Source organism: Dermochelys coriacea, chromosome 6 (assembly GCF_009764565.3).
Source record: "Dermochelys coriacea isolate rDerCor1 chromosome 6, rDerCor1.pri.v4, whole genome shotgun sequence".
Classification (NCBI taxonomy): domain Eukaryota; kingdom Metazoa; phylum Chordata; order Testudines; family Dermochelyidae; genus Dermochelys; species Dermochelys coriacea.
In genome coordinates, this window is record NC_050073.1 from 116,048,972 (window position 1) to 116,068,359 (window position 19,388).

At 41.2% G+C, this 19,388-nt stretch overlaps 1 protein-coding gene across 8 annotated transcripts in view; it reads right to left on the bottom strand.

The window, feature by feature from the left end:
* MNAT1 (MNAT1 component of CDK activating kinase) overlaps positions 1–19,388 on the bottom strand; it is a 198,458-nt gene that overhangs the window by 45,226 nt on the left and 133,844 nt on the right. For 2 of the 8 annotated variants that reach the window (XM_038406548.2, XM_043517618.1), the window contains one exon: positions 16,745–16,866. The exons of 2 other annotated variants lie outside the window; for them this stretch is intronic. In XM_038406548.2, coding sequence (XP_038262476.1) covers positions 16,745–16,866 — 122 coding nt within the window. Of the gene's footprint in view, positions 1–6,529; positions 7,482–8,519; positions 8,567–16,744; positions 16,867–19,388 lie in introns of those variants that run through there. 4 more of the 8 variants (XM_043517619.1, XM_043517621.1, XM_043517620.1 and 1 more) reach the window with 4 other exon arrangements.

Sequence of the window (19,388 nt, forward strand, 5' to 3'; positions counted from 1 at the left end):
GAATTGAACCGGGGCCTCCTGAGTCCCAGACTACCGCTCTAACCATTGGGCCATCCTTCTTACGTGGGCTGCTGGACTCCTTGAGAAAGGAATAAAACGCAGCGGTGAGTTCCTTTAATGTTTATGGGCCAGACCGTGCCATCATTACTGACACTGAGTAGTACCGTACTCCACAAACAGTCCCACTGAAATGCATGGAAGTACTCAAGGAGTAAGGTCGTACTCCATGAGAGCAAGAGCGGCGCAATCCGGCCTATGACAAAGTGACTCACCAGTCTGTTTGCTGCCTTGTGGCTGGATGTGGCGTTATTAGAATTTTCCTCACCCTAGCCTTGCTGACCCACTGTTCAGGTTTGCTGTTGGCCCTCTCTCTCTTGTGACTTGGCCCTCACTGTCATGTCTCACCCCTTTCAGCATATGTCAGAGTCCAGTCTGATAACAGTCTGGCAGCCTTGTTTCAAGCTCCAACAGCACATCCAGGCCCACTAGGCCTTATGACCCTTGTCTGGAGCCTTCCCCAGGCCTTATAGGAAACCCAATCCCTCCTTCCAGCCAGGGCCCCCAGAGCACATGGCTAAAGTCTGCATGTTCCAACCTCCTTTTCTGTCCCTGGGCTTCTTCCTATGGCAGCCTGATTCTACACCTTCTTCCCTAGCTCCCAGAGGAGCATTTACAAAGGAAAGACAGAACACAAAAATAGTCCAATGTGCCCTGGCTTCCCTCCTTCCAGGAGATCCCTGGCAAGCTGTACCCAACTCAGCATCCTCAGGGCTACAGTGCAGCGGTCACAGGAAGCCTCTGCTAGCTGTGTCTTCTGCAGCGCTCCTCCCTCAGGGCTAGCGGGGAGAGGTCTGTCCATCTCTCAGGGCTGGACTTCTCCCCCAAGATTGGCATACCTTGCAGGTGCAAAGATGGGGTGAGGCTGCCTGAGCCCAAAGCTGCTCTTTACCTCTTTTTGCCTGGTGTGGGGTTGGTACATCCTGTGACATTGCCCTATGTATTAGTGCTTCTCTCTAAAAGAATTTGCTACCACAGCTCACAAAGTAATTTTCTCAGGAGATAAGTCTCCTACCAAGAATAAAAGCCTATTCTTCTTTTCTTTTTAGGGCCAGATTCTGATCTTAAGTACACAGCACAGATCCTGTAAAACCAGCTACTGTGCACGTGTACATAAAAGCAGCTGATCTTACCAGATAGCTCAAGATTTTGCAACACTGGTTTGTGTTGTGAAACACAGACAAGTCAACCAGCAGGCAACAGCACCTCAGAAAGCCCTGTTCTCTAACAACATGGCTGAAGTAGTATTCCAGTAGCCAAACTCAACCAGTCAGCACGCTCACTGAGACTCCCTGTGACACAGGGAGCGGCAGCAACCATATTACTTTTTTCCACCTAGCATGTGAATGGTCTCTATCGAGTTGGGTGCTCCTGATCAACTCTCTATTATGAGTGCTATAAGTATATGGAATGCTGTACAATGTGTGAACTGCAACAAACAAAAAACAAACAAACAGTCTGACCCACAGAGCTTAATCTGAGGGTGGGATTTTTGAAAGCACTCAGCACTGGCCTACCTCTGCTCCCATCAAATCTATGTTAAAACTCCCATTGACATCAGTGGGATCAGAGTTAGGCAAATGCTGAGGGTTTGTTTGTTTTTTAAATCTCACCCTAACAGCCCAAGTGAGTGCAATACCAACAGTTTGGAACGGTGTTTTGTTGCTTTATGGAACAGGTGGGGTTCCTAGAGCTGTATGAAGACTGAAAGGAAGGGAACTTGGCATATATTAAATGGGAGGCTGTAAGAGTGATCTGAAGGAATGTATGGAAGTTGGGGATGAGTGAAGTAGTTGCATTGCACTAACACAGCTGATGTCCCCAGGGCTTGCTAGTCCTTGCTCAACATTTTATCCAGTTGATGCTTTTTCAAGCTCCCATTTTGGACCAGCAACTTTGGCAGAACAGGTTCCTTCATCTGAGTGCTCATCCCTACCAAGTGATAGCTGTCATAATGGATTGGAACAGTTACAGGTTTCCCTAACAGCACATCATCTTTCAGGCAGCCCCCGTTTTAAGTGTGTGATGGAGGTAGGATAGAGGCAAGGTACATAGTTTCCACCCTGATAAACCCAGATAAGGAGTAGGGAGATTTATAAATGTCTCACATAAATGAAGGACCAAGGGATTGTTTTCAACCAAGAAACCAAAAGGCCTAGGAGATGTCCAATGGACTCCTTGGGGTTGGAGAAGGACTGAGCCAACTACTGCAAATCCATGACAGTCTCTTAAATACGTCCTCCAGTATTTTATCCACTGAATCTCAAGATGCCATTATCCTCTGCTGGGACTCTTTCTTTTGGTGAGAAAAGAAAAGGAGGCAAGGCCAAGGCCCTAAGAAACATGTAGGGGGCTTTTTACCATTTATAGTTTAAGGCAAAGTCTATGAACAAACCCCATATTTGTGAGACCTTCCATTCCAAATTAACTGTGCACTGAAGTGAAACTGGAATACGATTCCCCATGTGCTTCCTCATTTTGAGATCACCTCGGAATCCAGATCCTCTCACACACACACACACACACACACACACACACAATGGGGAGATTTAAAGTAAAGTGAATCAAGGTAATCAGAGTTGAATAGTTATCCATTAGTGCCTAACTGTGCATTCTCAGCTTAAGGAAGAGGAGGTTCCCCCTTCCTGCTCTTAGAAGAGGGATGGATTTTATCTGGGTTTATTCCTATGCTTTTCTCTGTTTTTGTACCTTCTGGAAGAGAGACACAGGAGATAAAGGCAGTGGCCAGGGTCCATGTTCTGAATTCTCCTCTGGAGGTGACGTAGATGGAAGAAGCGGTAGGGAGTAGAGGAAGTGCATGAACACAGCCTTTTCTGCGCAGAGCAGGTGATACAGGGGCACAGAACTGCTACAGAACTGGGGTATAGTGGCCTCCTTAGGTGAAATTCTCAAGTTACAAAGTATGACTGTGCTGATACAATGCCTGTAAGAAACAGTCCAAGTTCCTTAAGGTCAGGCTGACGTACCTGAGAACAGAGGAGTCACGGAAGTTCCTGAGTGAAGAGAGAAAGGGTCTGGTATGACAAATCCTAAGTCCCTTGGAGAAATCTCCAGACAAAAAGGTGTTCAAGAGACTCTTCAGAGGAGGGGATATCACCTGCTTTGGAGCAGGGACAGAGCTCTCTCTCATCCAGGGCCAGCCATTTCACATGTAGTTTCCTGCACAGCTCTGTTGGTCATGCATTTCTCCTTTCCAGATAGGCTTGCCTACCATTTTGAAGTGAGAAAGCTTAACGTACCGTTAGCCAGCCTCAATCGTCTAGGCTGAGCTGCAGTGGTGGCCTTCCAAGGCGTATGAGCAGGCACAACCGAGCCACATTCACCCTATAAACAACTGAGGGCAGAGAGGGTCATTTTCTAAATGTTTGTACAGTGCCTAGCACAAAGGGGCCCCAACCTGGCTGGCCTCTAGGCATCTCTGTCATACAAATCTTAAGTAATAATCATCCTCAGGTGGATGTGCATTATGTCTGCAGCCACCTATGAGGACGAGGGGGGAGGGGAGGAGAGGGGGTGGGAAGAGGAAAGAGAGAAGGTTAGCTACTAATCCCACCAAGCCCCATTACCCCCATGTTTTCCAGTTACTTAAGAGAAAGGACAGCTAGCGAATAAGCTCACAAAAGCAGCATACTAGAGCTATAGATTATGCTCCTGTCTTGGACAGAGCGAGAGCTTTGCTGCTTAGGGAAAATATCTTCATTGGGACTACAGCTGACTGGTCCTCTAGAAAATGCTTTCCCTGTGGCAACTCCAGATCGACTGGTGAGGAAATAAATGTTACTGAAAAATAAATTACTTGGATTTTTTGTGGAAACATGTAGAAAAATAACACTACTTTCATATTGAAAGTAACTCAAGCATGTAGAAAATATATTACATCAACTCTAATAAGAAATCTAATCCTGTAATGTTTTCAGGATCGCACTTTGTTCAGACACTCATTTGAATTACTATCAAGCTATTTTTAAATAAATCTCTTCTACTGAAGAAAATATCAATAAATCAAAATTATTTTTTAAACTAACGAATATCCTCTTTTGCAAAGCAATTTGTTTAGGTAATAGAAAGGTTTCCAAGGTAGCTTACACTTTCAAATTACAGACATCAATAATTGCTAAGACTGAAAGAAGACAAACAAACCTAACAACGTTTGAATTAAAAAAAAATTCTGCTTAAAAGATAAACAACTTATTTTTTCTTTAAGAAAAAATATGTATGCACACCTGCTGTTCTCCTATCAATTTGAGCAGGAAACCATTTCACCACTGCATCATAAGTAGAAGAAAAGTACTTATTAAAACATTAATCACAGTCCATTATATTCTGACTCACTGCCAAAAATTCCCATTACATCACTGAAAATATCTATTAACCAAAACCTGATTCTGACAAGTTACAGAAGCATAGTGTTTAGCCTTTAGTAACGTAAAAGTCTGTTTTAAAAGAACAGTTACACAATTGATTTTGCAGTTGCAAGCAAGTATAATTAATTGTTTTTCTGACATTTATTACTGCAAGGGGGTTGATTTAACTGGTGTTTCTACTGTAAAATTATTCAAAAATTATTTCAAACTTCACTCACCTTTATTAAACACATTTATTGTGACGGTATTAAATACCCAGGGATGGCTAAACAATTTTAAAATGTGCTGGATATACTACTACTATGTAAAACTGTATTGTCTTGTGTAAATATGGGCCTTATTTAGAACTATGTCTCACAGGAAATTATGCCAAATGAAAACCATCCCCCCTTTTCCACTCCCACTGCATAGGATTTATGTTTTTACATTTAAAACCATTTAGGTAAAGAAACAAAAACATGGTAGCATTACCTTCAAGCCTGAGCAATAGCTAATCTGTGAAGTCAGAGTATGTTCAAGTCATTATTTCATTATTAGAAACACAGCCTGACTGGAGTATTTTGATTCTGAAGCCAGGAAAAACGACATCTCAATATTTTTTGCAAGCCCAAATCTTCACTATTGGTTTATGTAAAGTACTTTTAAAATTATTATTGCCTTAGTTTTAAAAATAAAAACCTAAAATGACTTTCCATGACCTCCATGACTTTTGCAGTGGCCAGTGTGGCCGATCCCAGGGCCGCCCAAACAGCTGGCCCTGGGGACCAGCCGCTGCTCGGAGGGCCCTGGGGCCCAGCTGTGCCAGCCGCTGCTTAGCAGTTGGTGTGGCTGGCTCTGGGGACCGTCTGGAGCAGCAGCCCCGGGGATGGCTGCCTCAAGCTGCTGGCCCTGGGGACTGCCCAAGCAGGTGCTGGTAGTCCCCGCAGACAGCCCAGGTAGCAGCCAGTGGGGCTGGCCCCAGGGGACCCCCCAGAATATCAGCACCCCGAGGCCCCCCATTTAAGATTTAGTCAGGTATCTATAGTAAAGGTCCTGGACAGGTCATGTGCCGTGAATTTTTGTTTATTGCCCGTGACCTATCCATGACTTTTTCTAAAAATACCCATGACTAAATCATAGTCTTATTTATATATAGGTAGCTAAGCACCCAGCCCTGCAAAGACTTACGAGTCTGCTTCACTTTACATGAGTACTTTCACTTGAAGTCAAAGTCACGGTGCATAAAGTGAAACACACACAAGTCCCTGCAGGAACAGGGCCTAAATAAGCTACTGCTTTTCGAAGTTATAAGCCCCTAACAGCTCCCGTAGCGGTGTATGTGTTTAGGATGACAAGCCCTAGAGACCAATCCTTATGAGATACCATTAATTTGCACAAATATTTACTAGGCCCTGATTCTGCAAATACTGATGTAGGAGATTCATAAATTAAACATATGGACTTCCATGTCTCAGGATCAGTTTTTTTAATTAAATTTTTATGATTAATAAAGGTATCTAGAATACATAATGCCATCAAAACAGCTCATTCCCTTATGTCTGTTTTCCTTCCATTTAGACATATCTGGAAATCCAAAACTTAAAGCAAGCATGTTCACGCTAATAATCACGTTGCCTTTCATTGGACAAATTAAAGTTTCTGAAAGGTCTTCAATTTTTTCTCCTTTTTTTAAACACCACCAAAAACAAACTCATACTCAGTCACCAAAACAGCTCAACACACTCACCCGGCCACTTCCAGACCCTCCCTTTCCAAAGTCCCTCCCCACAGTTCAATTTTAGTTTTTAAATAAGAATGTACTATAAGCCTGATCCTCAAAAATCACTCCATTGACTTCAAAAAGAGGATCATATTTATTATTTATACAACACCAGACATGAGCTTTATTGACATATGAACAACATAGTCCATGACCTGCTTAGCTTGCAATCTAGGGCCTCGCCCTGAAAACTTGCATCAACATGAGTACTTTTACACAACCTGAGGCCAAGGGACTTCTTACACTAGGATGACCAGATGTCCCAATTTTATAGGGACAGTCCCAGTTGTTAAGTCTTTTTCTTCTATAGGTTCCTATTACGCCCCACCCCACCCCCACCCTGTCCTGATTTTTCACATTTGCTGTCTGGTCACCCTGTCTTACACTTGTATGTATTTTCAGGGTAGGAGCCCATATTTCTACAATATTTCTCTCTTTTCACCCTTTGGGTGAGGGCAGAATGATGAGAATACAGTTCTGGGATCAAAGGTGAATGGCATTTTTCTTTGATATGAATTACTCACTACTTCTTAGCACCATACCTTTTCGGCTGGAAGACGCAGCGTTTGGATTCTGCAGACAATGCTCCCAGCTTTGAAACATTTCTGACTGAGATGATCGCTGCAAAGAATATTATCTACTAACAATAAAGGTGTTAGTAAAAATGACTGACTGTGATCAAAGCAATTATAAGTAACAGCCTGTAAAGCCTAATTAAGGCTCCAAGTGAGATTCTTTCTAGGAAAAGACTATTTCAGGAAGCATGCTGCCCAAGGGTGGGCCAGCAAAGCCACTGCAATCTCTTGGTCCATTTCATACTTTGGGAACAAATCCCATTTGGAAGGCTGTGGTCTCTGCCACTACTGCATCTATTTCTGGAATCCAGGCCAAGAAGTTGCACTGTTTCTGCCATTTTAAGAACTCACTACTTCTCTGTTAAGGTAACTTCATTTCGCTGGCTGCTCCGATTCTGATTTGATCACTCTCTCTACAGTTACATTAATAATAGCCAAGATGCTTTGTTGGGTTTCTGCTCCAAAGTCAACAAATATACTGTTGTTGGGGCTGTTGGAGTCTTGTTTAGAAGCGTCATCAGATCTTTGTTTCATAGTGAAAAGGATGTGGGTAAGTCTTTCCTATCCGTTCACCTCCAGTGTTTCTGAATCTGGATCCAATACTTCCCCTTCTTCCAGGAGTGAAGTCTCAGAGTCTGAGAATACCTCATCTGTTTCTTGGACTCTTCACTGTATTTTTGCAACTTCCTAGATTTCTTGCATGACCTGGAGAGGGAGGAACTTGGTCATTTCAGAACAGGATACTCTTTCCCTTCAGCTTTTTAGTTAATTCTATAGCACTGGATATGGCTGAAATGGCCAAGCAAACCCCTATGGAAACGCTGGTGGTGTCTAGACTGCATGAGAGGGCAGATTGCCTGGACAGGCCAGGTGGGGAGGGCCACACACTTCTGTGAACATCCATCTAAGTACCGCTTGTGCTCTGTTGGGGAGGCAGGGGAGCTCCAACGTTCTGAGCAGGAGCAAGAGGAGGTAGTTCTCCTGTGGTACTTGGTATGGTGTTGGGCTGTGCCTACCCATGCTCTGAAGGGCCGTTATCAGACTGACTCAGTTCCTTACTCTCCTTACGGCCTGATGCCACTGTAATGCTGATACTACTGGGCTTGAATAGCACTATTTGTGGCTGTGTGCCAGAAACAACAACGGAAGCTGGAGAAGGAGCCTCTGAAGACATTTGGACTCTCCGGTTCCTGGGGGAAGGGGGGAAAAACGGGCGGGGGCAGGGAAGGCTGCCATTCCATGTGGAACACAATCAGGAATTTGCCCTAGCCATCATCTTGATACCAGCTATACAATTCTCAATGCAGAATCATGATGCATTGTGGGGAGACAGAAGAGAGACAGAATTAAGAAGGGCAAGGCAAGGGGGAGAGAAAGGGAGACTGAAAAGGTACTAGGCATCCTCCAAAATTCCATGAAAAGGTAGAAAGTTATGGAAGCTTTAAAACTGCATGCACAGGTCCCACAAAAGCAAGATCTTCTGACCAGGAAATCAAGGAGCAGGGCTCCCCACCCAGTCCCGATACTGAGCAGGAAATACCACAGGTAACGATCCCTCGGGTATTTCAAAATGGAGGGTGGAGGGAGAACTTTGGTTTTGGAGGGAGACAGAGATCTGGGAGAACTCAGTATGTAGGACCCTAAACCATCTTAATGCTAATATGAGTGAGCCCCTCAGCGCCAGGTTCTCTAACACACACAACCCCTGAAGGCAGCACACAACCCCTGAAGAGGTATCTCCACCTGCTCCGCACAGCACAACTGCACTGCTGAAGGAGGAGCACTGACACCTGTGAAGACAAGAGAAGGATTTGCCCCTTAGTGATTCCAGTAATAAAAGCCAAAATGTGAATCGTGGCTTTTTAAAGCCAGCTTAATATTTATCGCTATTTACCATTTTAATTCTTTAGTGCAGTTTATTCAACACTCCTATGCTCTCAAAGGTAGGTGCTGAATTTTTATTTATATATAAATACACACACGCATTTAATAAACATCATGATTTAGTATTCTGCAAGCTCACACTACAAAAGACTGTTCTGGAATAAATGGTATAATTACATTTCCTACAGTGACCTTGTAATCTCTTGAGTATTTACTCTAGACTAAACAGCCTTATTCAGCTGCCCTGTGTCTGACTGTCGATGAAAGAAGCTTGTTTGACAACTGCTTCGAGCAGAAACATATTTTTTCCATGATTGCATAAAAAAGGTAAAAAAAACCCAACATCACCAGACTAGTATTCCAGGCACAGAGGTTCATGTTAGATCGATGAGTTAATTCTGAAGCCAAACGCCAACAAAAACAATTACTATGGACATTCTGCTGTCATGACCAGCTTTTGAGGTTAATTTAGTGGTACATATACAACTGCAGCCAACTTTAAATATAAGTAACTACATGGTGTATGCAGGCTTCCCTTCTTGTTTCTTTATACATTTTCCATTTTCTTTGCTTTTATAACTCTCCCGAGACCCTTTACAGTTACAGAACCCACACTATACCCACAGGTGGGCAGGCAGGAAGTAAAACTCTGTTTCAAAAGCAGTCCACTATTAATATATTCAATTTCTAATGACCTTGACAGAAGAGCTCCATGCAAAACACCATGTACTACAGGGTGTCATTTGAAATGTTCATATGATATTTTTGCCAAAAAGTCGATTTCTTAAACAGTAAGACTTCAGACACATTACAGGCTGATTTCCATTCAGCTGAAAAAAACAGTGCTTATCTGCCTCTCCTGTATAAACCCTCAGCATTCCAAACCCTTATAACAAAATCTGCAGGATTTCAAATAGTATGTTAAAGCAATATAAACCAGCTCCTAAATCAGCTCAAAATTAACATTGTTTATGAATTGTTATACCTTCCCTTTCTGTTTGATTCTGAAGAAGGAAATGCACTAATTACTCTATTGCATATCCAATATATAAAATATAGTGTGTTTTCTTCACAAGTCTTTATTCAAAGCTGCTCACTGCAAAGTGCGTACAAGTAATTTATTTTTTTTTTTTAAGTGTGGATACACTGCATAAAAAGGTTTCAGAGTAGCAGCTGTGTTAGTCTGTATTCGCAAAAAGAAAAGGAGTACTTGTGGCACCTTAGAGACTTAATAAAAAATAAATTTGTTAGTCTCTAAGGTGCAACAGGTACTCCTTTTCTCTTTGCATAGAAAGGTGTCCAGATACTGTTATGTCCCTCAAAGCATAAATACTCCACCTCCTACCTGCCAATTCTCATTTATCAGCTGCCAGATTCAAAGCTTAATGAAGTCTATCAGAATCTTTCCAATGACTTCAAAAGAATTTTGATAAGGCCCTAGGACAGGAAACTTGTTGGAAATCAGAATGTGTGCCCTGGTAGCCAACAGAATTCCTATAAGAATAAAGGGACAGCAACTGCTAAGTATACATTTCAAATCAGACCTTCCTTACCATTACTCAATCTTTCGGCTCTCTGATGACTGAGCTGGCTAAGAAACTATATTCTATTCAGAGGAAGCAGAATGAACTTAGTGTTCAGAATCAATGGGCCAAAACAGATCAACTTGAAAAGAGCCGCACATTAGAGCTTTTCTCCCTTTGTAAGGCTCAAAAAATATCGGTATCCCCCTCTTGGAAGACAGCTGACGTGAAAAATCACCTGTTACAATTTTTGGAATTCAGAGGCCCTGGTACTCTTTCCAATCAATTCTCAGTTATTTTATTGGAAATTAATGCAGAGACTCAGGTTAAGCAGTTATCAGCAACTGACCTGAGAAGCAGACTAACAAGGACTTAAAAACAGCTCAAAGACTATCATTATTATCGCCTCTTTAAAAATCACTCTGACAGCTAAGAAATTATACTAGTCATTTCAAAACAAAAGTTCCAGAACACTACATATGTTTCCAATTATGCTACAACACCACACAACAAAGAAACATGCCCACGTTTTCTATATGAAATAAAGGTTAAAAATGAAAAGCTACCGAAGTTGTAACAGAGCTGAAATCTAGCCTTGTCATCATTTGAAATTTGAAATAATTGAAATGTTCTGAACTAGAGAAAAAAAAATATGGACTCAACCCCATTGTTACACTTACAAAAAAAGTCCAAGTCTACTTGCTTTACTATTGTGAGAAATCCCACAGAAGCCCAATCCTGTTTCAATACTTATTGTTTGCTCTTGAAACATCATTTTATGTTTATCTTTTAAAAGTCCTAATGAGGGAATATCTGTCACAATGGCAGTCCACAAAAAAAAAAAAAAAAAAAAGGGAAAAGGCCTGACTTGACCACTGCTCTGAATAATGTGGTTATATTTGAAAACAAATGGCGAGATAAAGGAAAATCATATTTTTCTCAAAACAAATTAAAATCCTTGACTCTAAATGTCAGCTTAAATTTTCCACGATTCCCATATATTTACCCAGGATGCCGCTCGAGACACTTTTAGGGGGAAAAAAATCATTTCCCTTGCATAGATAATGTTACATGGGAAAATATGGACATTATGATATTTTTAAACTCACAAGCCCTGAATCTCATTTACACAACAGCACTCTGGCAATGTAAAGAGGCCTTAAAGTAGGTGCAAATAGAATAAAATAAAACATGGTTGTGATTTCAGGCCTCTTCACTCTGTCAGAGGTGGTGTAAAGTGTACATGAGAATCAAGCACACCAGGGATGATGTTTTTAAATTACAAGGCATGAAGTTCCAATTTGTCTCAGGATTTCGAATAATAAGAGCAGATTTTCAAGTTAGAGAAATGTACAGCAGTCAGTAGCATGCAGCACTTCCACTGCTGTATTTAGTGCGAGAACATAATGCAGCAAATCCTGCCAACCTTAGGTGCAGCAAACTGTCCTGATGTCCTTAAAAGACATCAGAGGGACCAAAAAAAGGACAGTTTTGATCCTTAGATTTTTTTTTTTGACTCAAGGTTACATAATAGCAAAGCTATTAGCACTCTCAGTCAGTGGTATTACTGACATGAGTAAGGGAAGATGATTAAGTCAGTTCCCAGTTTCTGTTTTACTCTTTCAATCTCAACATATTTGCAAGTTATTTTGTAAAATTTCTCATGATTTATAAGTATGAAAAATCCTGCATATTCCAGGTACCACGACCCTCAGGCATAAATTCAAAGTACAATCACAAAAATACCCAGCGTCTTTCCCCCCACTTCAAAACCAAAAAATAACCAACCAGAAAGAAAATTGTATTTTAACATCTCCACCTTGAAAGCCTATGTAAATCAATGGGCCCTGCAATATTATACAAATGTCAGCACATCTGGACTATTTTGGACCAAAGAGCGAAAGTTCCCAAAACCCAAAGGTGTCTCACACAGAACACCATTCTGTTCTCTCTCCTTTAAATCAAGTTCTCTCTCCTTTAAATCAAGTGATGCCAGCTTGAGTTTCTCTGTTGACCACAGCCATGCCAGTATTGCATAGATCTCAAGCAGGGAGGTCTCACGCTATTTAAGGCTCTACAAGTCAAAACCAACACTTTAAACTCCACCCAGAAACCAACAGGCCACCTATGCATATTGCTGAGCGCTGGGGTGGATTTCAGGCGTAAGTGCATTGCAGTCTTCACGGCAGAGGTAAGAAAGCATGGATCACAGTAGTAAAGTCTGCATCCAAAAGAAGTGATCTCAATCCCCTGGTCAAATGGAGATGAAAGAGACTTTTTGGATACTGCTGCTACATGGCCATCTAACAGCAACTGGAGCTCCAACAATACCTTCAGATTGCAAACTTGAGTAACAAATGGTGTGCATAGACACAGCTTCAATGGAGAATTTATTTCTCGGTTGCTTTTCATAAGCAATCAGCTTCACCTCATTCTTCCTAATGGAGCTTTAGCAAGCTTGCATTCCTTCACATCTCAATCCCAAACAGACAATGGGTAAGGCACTTGGCAACATGGTATGGGGTTAGATAAGTCAGAAATATAGAGTTGGGCTCCATCAATATAATGAAGACATGCAGCCCAAGACTCTGCACTAACTCTGCCAATGGTCACCCATACATATTGAATAGAAGAGACCACCAGACAGAACTCAGTAAACTCATGAATGGACACTTAGGAAAGATGAGCTGGTGTTGGCCATTCCCCTCTAGGAATGCTCAAAAGGAAGGCATTGAGTCACCCAAGAGCCATACCACCACCACATGAAGCTGATATATCTAGGAATATCAGCATGGACATTTGATCATTATCCACTCTATGAACGAGCTCATCTGTGAATGAGATCAAAGCATGGCCCAGGGACTGCTCTGATCTATCCATTTAAGGTGCTTATTTGGGTCCCACCACCATAGCATGCGATTGCCTCACAATCTTTAATATATTATTTATACCCAGAACAACGAGGTTCAAGGTATTCAGAGGTATTCAGATTTGGCTCACCACAAATTTCTGTTTAAATTTTAACTAAGTGGAAAATTAAGGATCCAGACTATCGTTATCCTGATTACCAGCATCAAGGGATATTTTTTTGAGAAAAAGTCCATTGTTACCCTACACGTGAAAGAGTTAAATTTCAGAACCACCTTTATGTTCAGTTTTGTTGCTAATTATTTTTAGCAGTTTCCCATCTCAATTACAGACCAGCACCAAACACTCATTTTTATTTTAAAAACACTAAAAACCGCGATTATGAGAAAGGTAGCCTTGCATTGCCAGCAACTGAGATTTCCCTATACTAATCCAACAGAAGAGTAGTCAGGGGACTATCAATTAGCAGTTAGCAATGAGAAACTTTAACTCTCATTGACAAAGTTCAACCCTTGTCTGCATCTTGGCTGGAGCAAATTAGAACAGTAATTGCCACAGAAACGCACGTAATTTGGGAATATCATCTATATTCCAGTGATTCAGGAAGCTATTCTTGAGTCACACCAGAGGGAATATAAATATATATACACACACATACATACATACACACACACACACACACACACACATATATACACACATACACATATACTGCCATTCATTTGTGTTGAAAATCTATTTCTTAATTATTTTCAGGCTTTTAAAGCAGTTGATAGCAAAAAAAAAAAAAACACTTATGAAGATTACAAAACAGAAAAAAAAAAAGTTGTAGCACTTAGTTACCCTCTTCCTTTGAAAGCCTGAAAACAAATTTTTAAAAATTATTTGAATGCTGATTTCCCCATGTGGCTTGCCCACCTTTGAGAAATAGCATGCTCTGTGGGGCTTATCAGTCCCCACACAATTTAATTATCTGAAGCCTCAGTGGGTAATTGGTATAGGACAATTTAAATACCAACCACCATTTTTTTAGAAAAAAGAAAAGTAACAAGAGTCCTAAAATAAGCTCTTGAGAATGTATCCTCTTTCTTACTCTTCATGCTAATCACCCATTTGTTCTCAGCAGACTCCAGCAAACTACAAAAGGAGCAGCCTTCCTTGCTCTGAAGATTGATGTGAGTGTTGTGGAAAAATATGAGGTTAAGACCAGAATATTTGAAGGATCCAGCCTGTTGAGTGCTTTGAAGGTAATAAACAATTTCTTAAAATCAGTAAAAGATGCTACCAGAATAAATGTAAAGGCTCCACACTAGGTTGACAGAGTATTTGCAAAAATCTTGGTTCCTGAGGTTTGGATAAACTGAATTCTGCAGGTTTTGGGGAACTGTCCAGCAAGCAATAAATTGCAGTTTTCAAGCTGCAATATTATTATAGGGACAAGAAATTTTGCTGAAGTCTATGACTAACTACAGTGTTACAAAACTGAGAAATTTGAACGATCAAGTGAAACCTCACTAATTTACATAGACCAATGAAAATATTCACTTCAGAGGGGGACAAGGAGAGGGAGAGAGAGAGAGAGAGAGAGAGAGAGAGAGAGATGGAGAAACTGAGAATCTGTGTCCTTTTAAATTTAACCTTTGTAATATGGTTAAAGTTAAAAGGGAGCTAAAAGTCTTCAGTAGGAGCCATGTAACACCATTATGCTCAACTCATCTGCCTCATTCAGCCAGCTGTTTGCAGCTGCTTCTAAGGCCAGCCATGGGACCACAACACATTTGTTAAGCATTTATCAACAAATGAGCATGAGTTCATGCAAATACAGAAACAAATATATAAAGGAGTAGGGTACTACATGGTCTAAGGTATTACAAATACCCAGTGGAATGGGATTTGAGGAGTAACAGCAGGGCACATGCAGGATGGGTATATTTGTTTTTAAGTCACAAAAGGCCTCTAGACTCAGTTGGGGAAACTCACTGTTCCCCCACATGTGGCAGATGACATTCGTCAAATCACTCACTCAAACTCTTTCATCACCTGCATTTCGCAGCCAAGTGGGATTGCATTCTTGAGGCCATCCCATGCAAGAAGAGATGAGACCCCCCATACACACACACTGCTAGACTACTCCTACCTCTTCCTAAGCATCTCTGCTAAGTGGGTCTTGCTGATGGTGCTTCTTCAGAAATCAAGCATGAGCATAAGTATTTGCAAGACTGGGGCTATTGTATGTAACATTAGCAGCTAGAAGCCAACTGAAGCCATGCAGTACTTAGAGGGGGTTTGCTTTCCAAGAAGCTGAATTCTCCTGGAACAAGCAAATCACACACAGATACTATGGAGATAGCTATTATAGAAAGATTCCAAGATCTCACTGCGCACAGGTTACTCAGGATATATGTTATACATGAAATGCCAATGCCTAGGGGTTCCCCACAGAAAGACTTATTTCCACCCTTCCCCCCCCGAACATTTTCATCTGTAAGAAGGTCCATGGCTGACAGAGCTTCAGAACTCCCCCTGCGGAAGAGGGCCCCACAGCTGTGATTTGAACAGGTGGCGAATGCTGGCTCCAGCTATGTCCGGGTTGGGATAGCTGATGAATATTTAGCTCTGATAAACTTGATATCAGATATTGAAAATGATAGGCATCAGGAATACATGGGAACACAAACAATAAGTGATTCTAGACAGGCTTGAAGGTCTTTTGGCAGCACTGAGTTTTAGATTGCTTATCCATCAGGGCTGACTGTGTTTTAAAACCTTTTTTTGAGACCCCCATGCCCTCCCAGGATGAGGAGTGTAATTTCTCATCTGAAAACACAACGGCACGTGTTGGCAGTGCCCACTGAAGTAAACTGGAATCTTTCCAAATTGGATTTCCGTGGGCTTTGAATCAGGCCCAAGATGCATACCAAAGGGTCCCTCCCAACTATACTCTCTCATTGGTATTTTGTTTTTGCCCCCCGACATCCTGCATTTTCATGTGTTTTCTAGACGTAACGAGGGTGCATGATCTCGAAGTCAGCCAGACCCAGCTCAATTACACTATCCATCTGGTTGGTTGTGTACGTGTTTAGCAGATGTTCAGCTAACCTCTTTAGCGAAGAGCAAGCATGCCTCTATTGTGCTATTCAGTCTCCATTACCTTGGAACACCAGGCTCCTAAGTTCCCTTCCAAACATGGCCACACACTGCAATGCAGCCAAACTGCTGGGCCAGCCCCGCATTATACTTTGACAAAGTTAAGCTCTATGCTTCATTTCTCACAAACGTTATTTAACTGTAGATGGCAGTCAGTGAGTAAATCTACCCTTTTCCATGGCAAAAGGCCCAGCTTTGATATTTTTACTGGCTTACTGCTGGGTAAATTATGCCCTGATTTTTTATTTATTTACTCTTTAATACAGTGCAACTGAAAATGAACAGCTACTTCACTACGGCTGCCAACGACAACCTTAAAAAACACTAATGCAATCCAGTTTAGCTCTCAGTAGATCTATAAAGGCTAGAGGAGCAAAATATTTTAGCTTATCCACCCAAACAGAACAATGGTTGGGCAGAAAGTCTAATATTTCATTAAGATACTTTTTAAAAAAAAAATCTATATGCTGCTGACAAAGTGAAGATGGTAACAATCCGAGATACAATGCCATGAAATGAAGATTAAAGTTCTAATGTGGTACTTACCCTAGCCTTCCTAGAAGTTCAGTCTCTGGAACTTGTGGTCCATAGGTCTCAACTCGCAGTGGCTGATACTCATACAGTGCTTCCTCCAGTTTTTGGATGGGTGCTAATGAAATATGCTGAGTCTGTTGAAAAGGAACAATGAATCTTTAAAATGTGCCACAATTTTTTTACTGGCTCCTTCATGGAGGTTGGGTAGGGTAAGTTAACACTTAATGTGATGTTCAGTCTACCTTTAAACAACATATTGTCCATTATATTAGCCATTTCCTGATGGTAATTTTAATTCTTTACCGGACCTACAGTATGGAACTAATGTTTTGTTAGCTATAATTCTTTAGAGGGATAAGAGGAAGAGCTTTAGTGAAATCAGTCTTACCATCAAAGACAGTGTAGCTGCTTCCAGACTCTCTGGTGAAATTACGTAAAAATTTCACTTATCAGAAATAATATCAAACAAATGTCTGAGCAATTTTATTAGATTTTGTCATCAAGGATTTCCTGAAAGCCCTAATTAGAAAGGGAAGTGACTTTAATTTCTCTCTGCAGGGCTTTCTAAGCTACCATATATAATGGCTCTCGTGATAGACTTTTTACAATGGAACACAATTTTTTCAGCAAACTCCCATTTGTTCCGTAACTAAAATATAGAAACAGGCAAATATAAAATTTTAATTCCAGATGGTACTTTTTCAGGGCCTTCAGACCACAGAGAAACAAACAGCTAGAATTCCTTTTAAAGCTCCTATCACTCCAAACTCTCAAAAACAAGAGATTTGGGGTTTGAAAGGAGAGTCAAAGAAAGAGAAAGAGCCTAGTTAACAAATGTTGCTGTGTGGCATTCGCCACGGATTTGTTGATCTTTCACAGAGTTTCAATTTTCTACTTTATTCTATGGTGCTGACAAAATTACCAACAGCACAACAGAGAACACTACAATACCCCAAGACAATCTGAGTACCCATTAGGAAAACGGTAGCAATGTATGTGTACTCACTTTAAGACAGAAGTGTTGAATCTTTACATAGGATTAGGCTGCGTGACTCCCACTGGCGAATGCTTACTCAATTCAGTGGATTCAAAAGGCACTACTCATGTAAGTAGCTACTCACCAATGGGCACAAGGGGCTCACAGCCTGGCCCATCATGTTAAAGTTAACTGAGGAAGGAGTGGAGGATGTCACGTGTGTGTGTAGTCCAGGTACAATGGCCTCTCTGAATTACAAGCTTAGAAGGCTTTGCTTAAACATACAGAAGGCAGATAAGACAACTGAGGACCACCCACTCAGGAGAAATACTATCAGTGATACAGAAAACTAGGTCGGAACCAGGGGCCTTCACCTCCATTGAGATCTCAACCAAACTGGAAGTTTTCCACTGCAAATGGATTATGCATGTGATGAGAATGGATCATTATAAATTTCCTTCTCTCTGCACTGCACAGACACATAGGGGCATTGCTAAAGTGACAGCTTGCATAGTTCAGGCACTTTAAAGGAGAATTTACCATGAGAAATAAAAGTTCTGAAGTTACACACTATTCAATCTAGCTTTCATACTATTATTTCTATGCCAAAAACACCAATGTTAAAACTGAGCAACCAGTCACTCAAAGAAATCAGGAAATGCAAAAGTAAGGTTGAAACTTTAACTGTACCCCACAATATTTTAAGGCATATACAGTGTCTCAATATCATCTGAAGTTATCAATTAATACAACACACAAGTGTTCATCACTTTTATATTTTATAAAAAATTGCTCTCATCGTATGATACCCATTATGGACTCTACACTTGGAAACCTTTAGGTTTAAAAATTCAACTCCCCTCCTAGCTGTGCTGTTCAGTCACTAGATATTCGATTACTTCAGCTGTATACACTGTGGGTTTCCCCACCAGCAGCTTGGAATAACCTTTTCCTTTGCCAGTCAGGAACCATCAGAACAGTTACAGCCTCCAAAATGTGAAAGGCCTGAAATGATAGAAAAAGCTTTTGTAGCCAGGCCACTGACTGCCCCCAGGTAGTTCTGAAATTTTTAGAAAACAAAATAACACTGAATTTTTAAACTTACCATTGTCTCTCCATTTCTTTTGCTGTGATTAACCAGGCTGCGTGCAGGGAGCTTCTGTGGACTGAAACATCCCCGTCACAATATACTCAGAGTAGCAGCTGTGTTAGTCTGTATCCGCAAAAAGAACAGGAGTACTTGTGGCATCTTAGAGGCTAACAAAATTTATTAGAGCACAAGCTTTCACAAGCTACAGCTCACTTCATCGGACTGCATGCATCCAATGAAGTGAGCTGTAGCTCACGAAAGCTTGTGCTCAAATAAATGTGTTAGCCTCTAAGGTGCCATAAGTACTCCTGTTCTTTTCACAATATACTGATTTCAGATTGAAAAAAAGTAATATTTTATGCCCTTGAGACTTCCACACAGATATTTTCTGTGCTCCTTATTTGAAACAATAATCCTGTGACTTGTCCTATTCCAGGCACCTCGACCGGCTGTAGTACTGCTATAGTTCACCCACAATGCAGCACAAACCTGAAACATACCTTTGTGGACTGTTCCAAGAGGAAGTGTTTTCGTAATCACCTATGGTTGACGTTTGGAGAAGGCCAACAACCAGGTTTAGTACCAGAAAC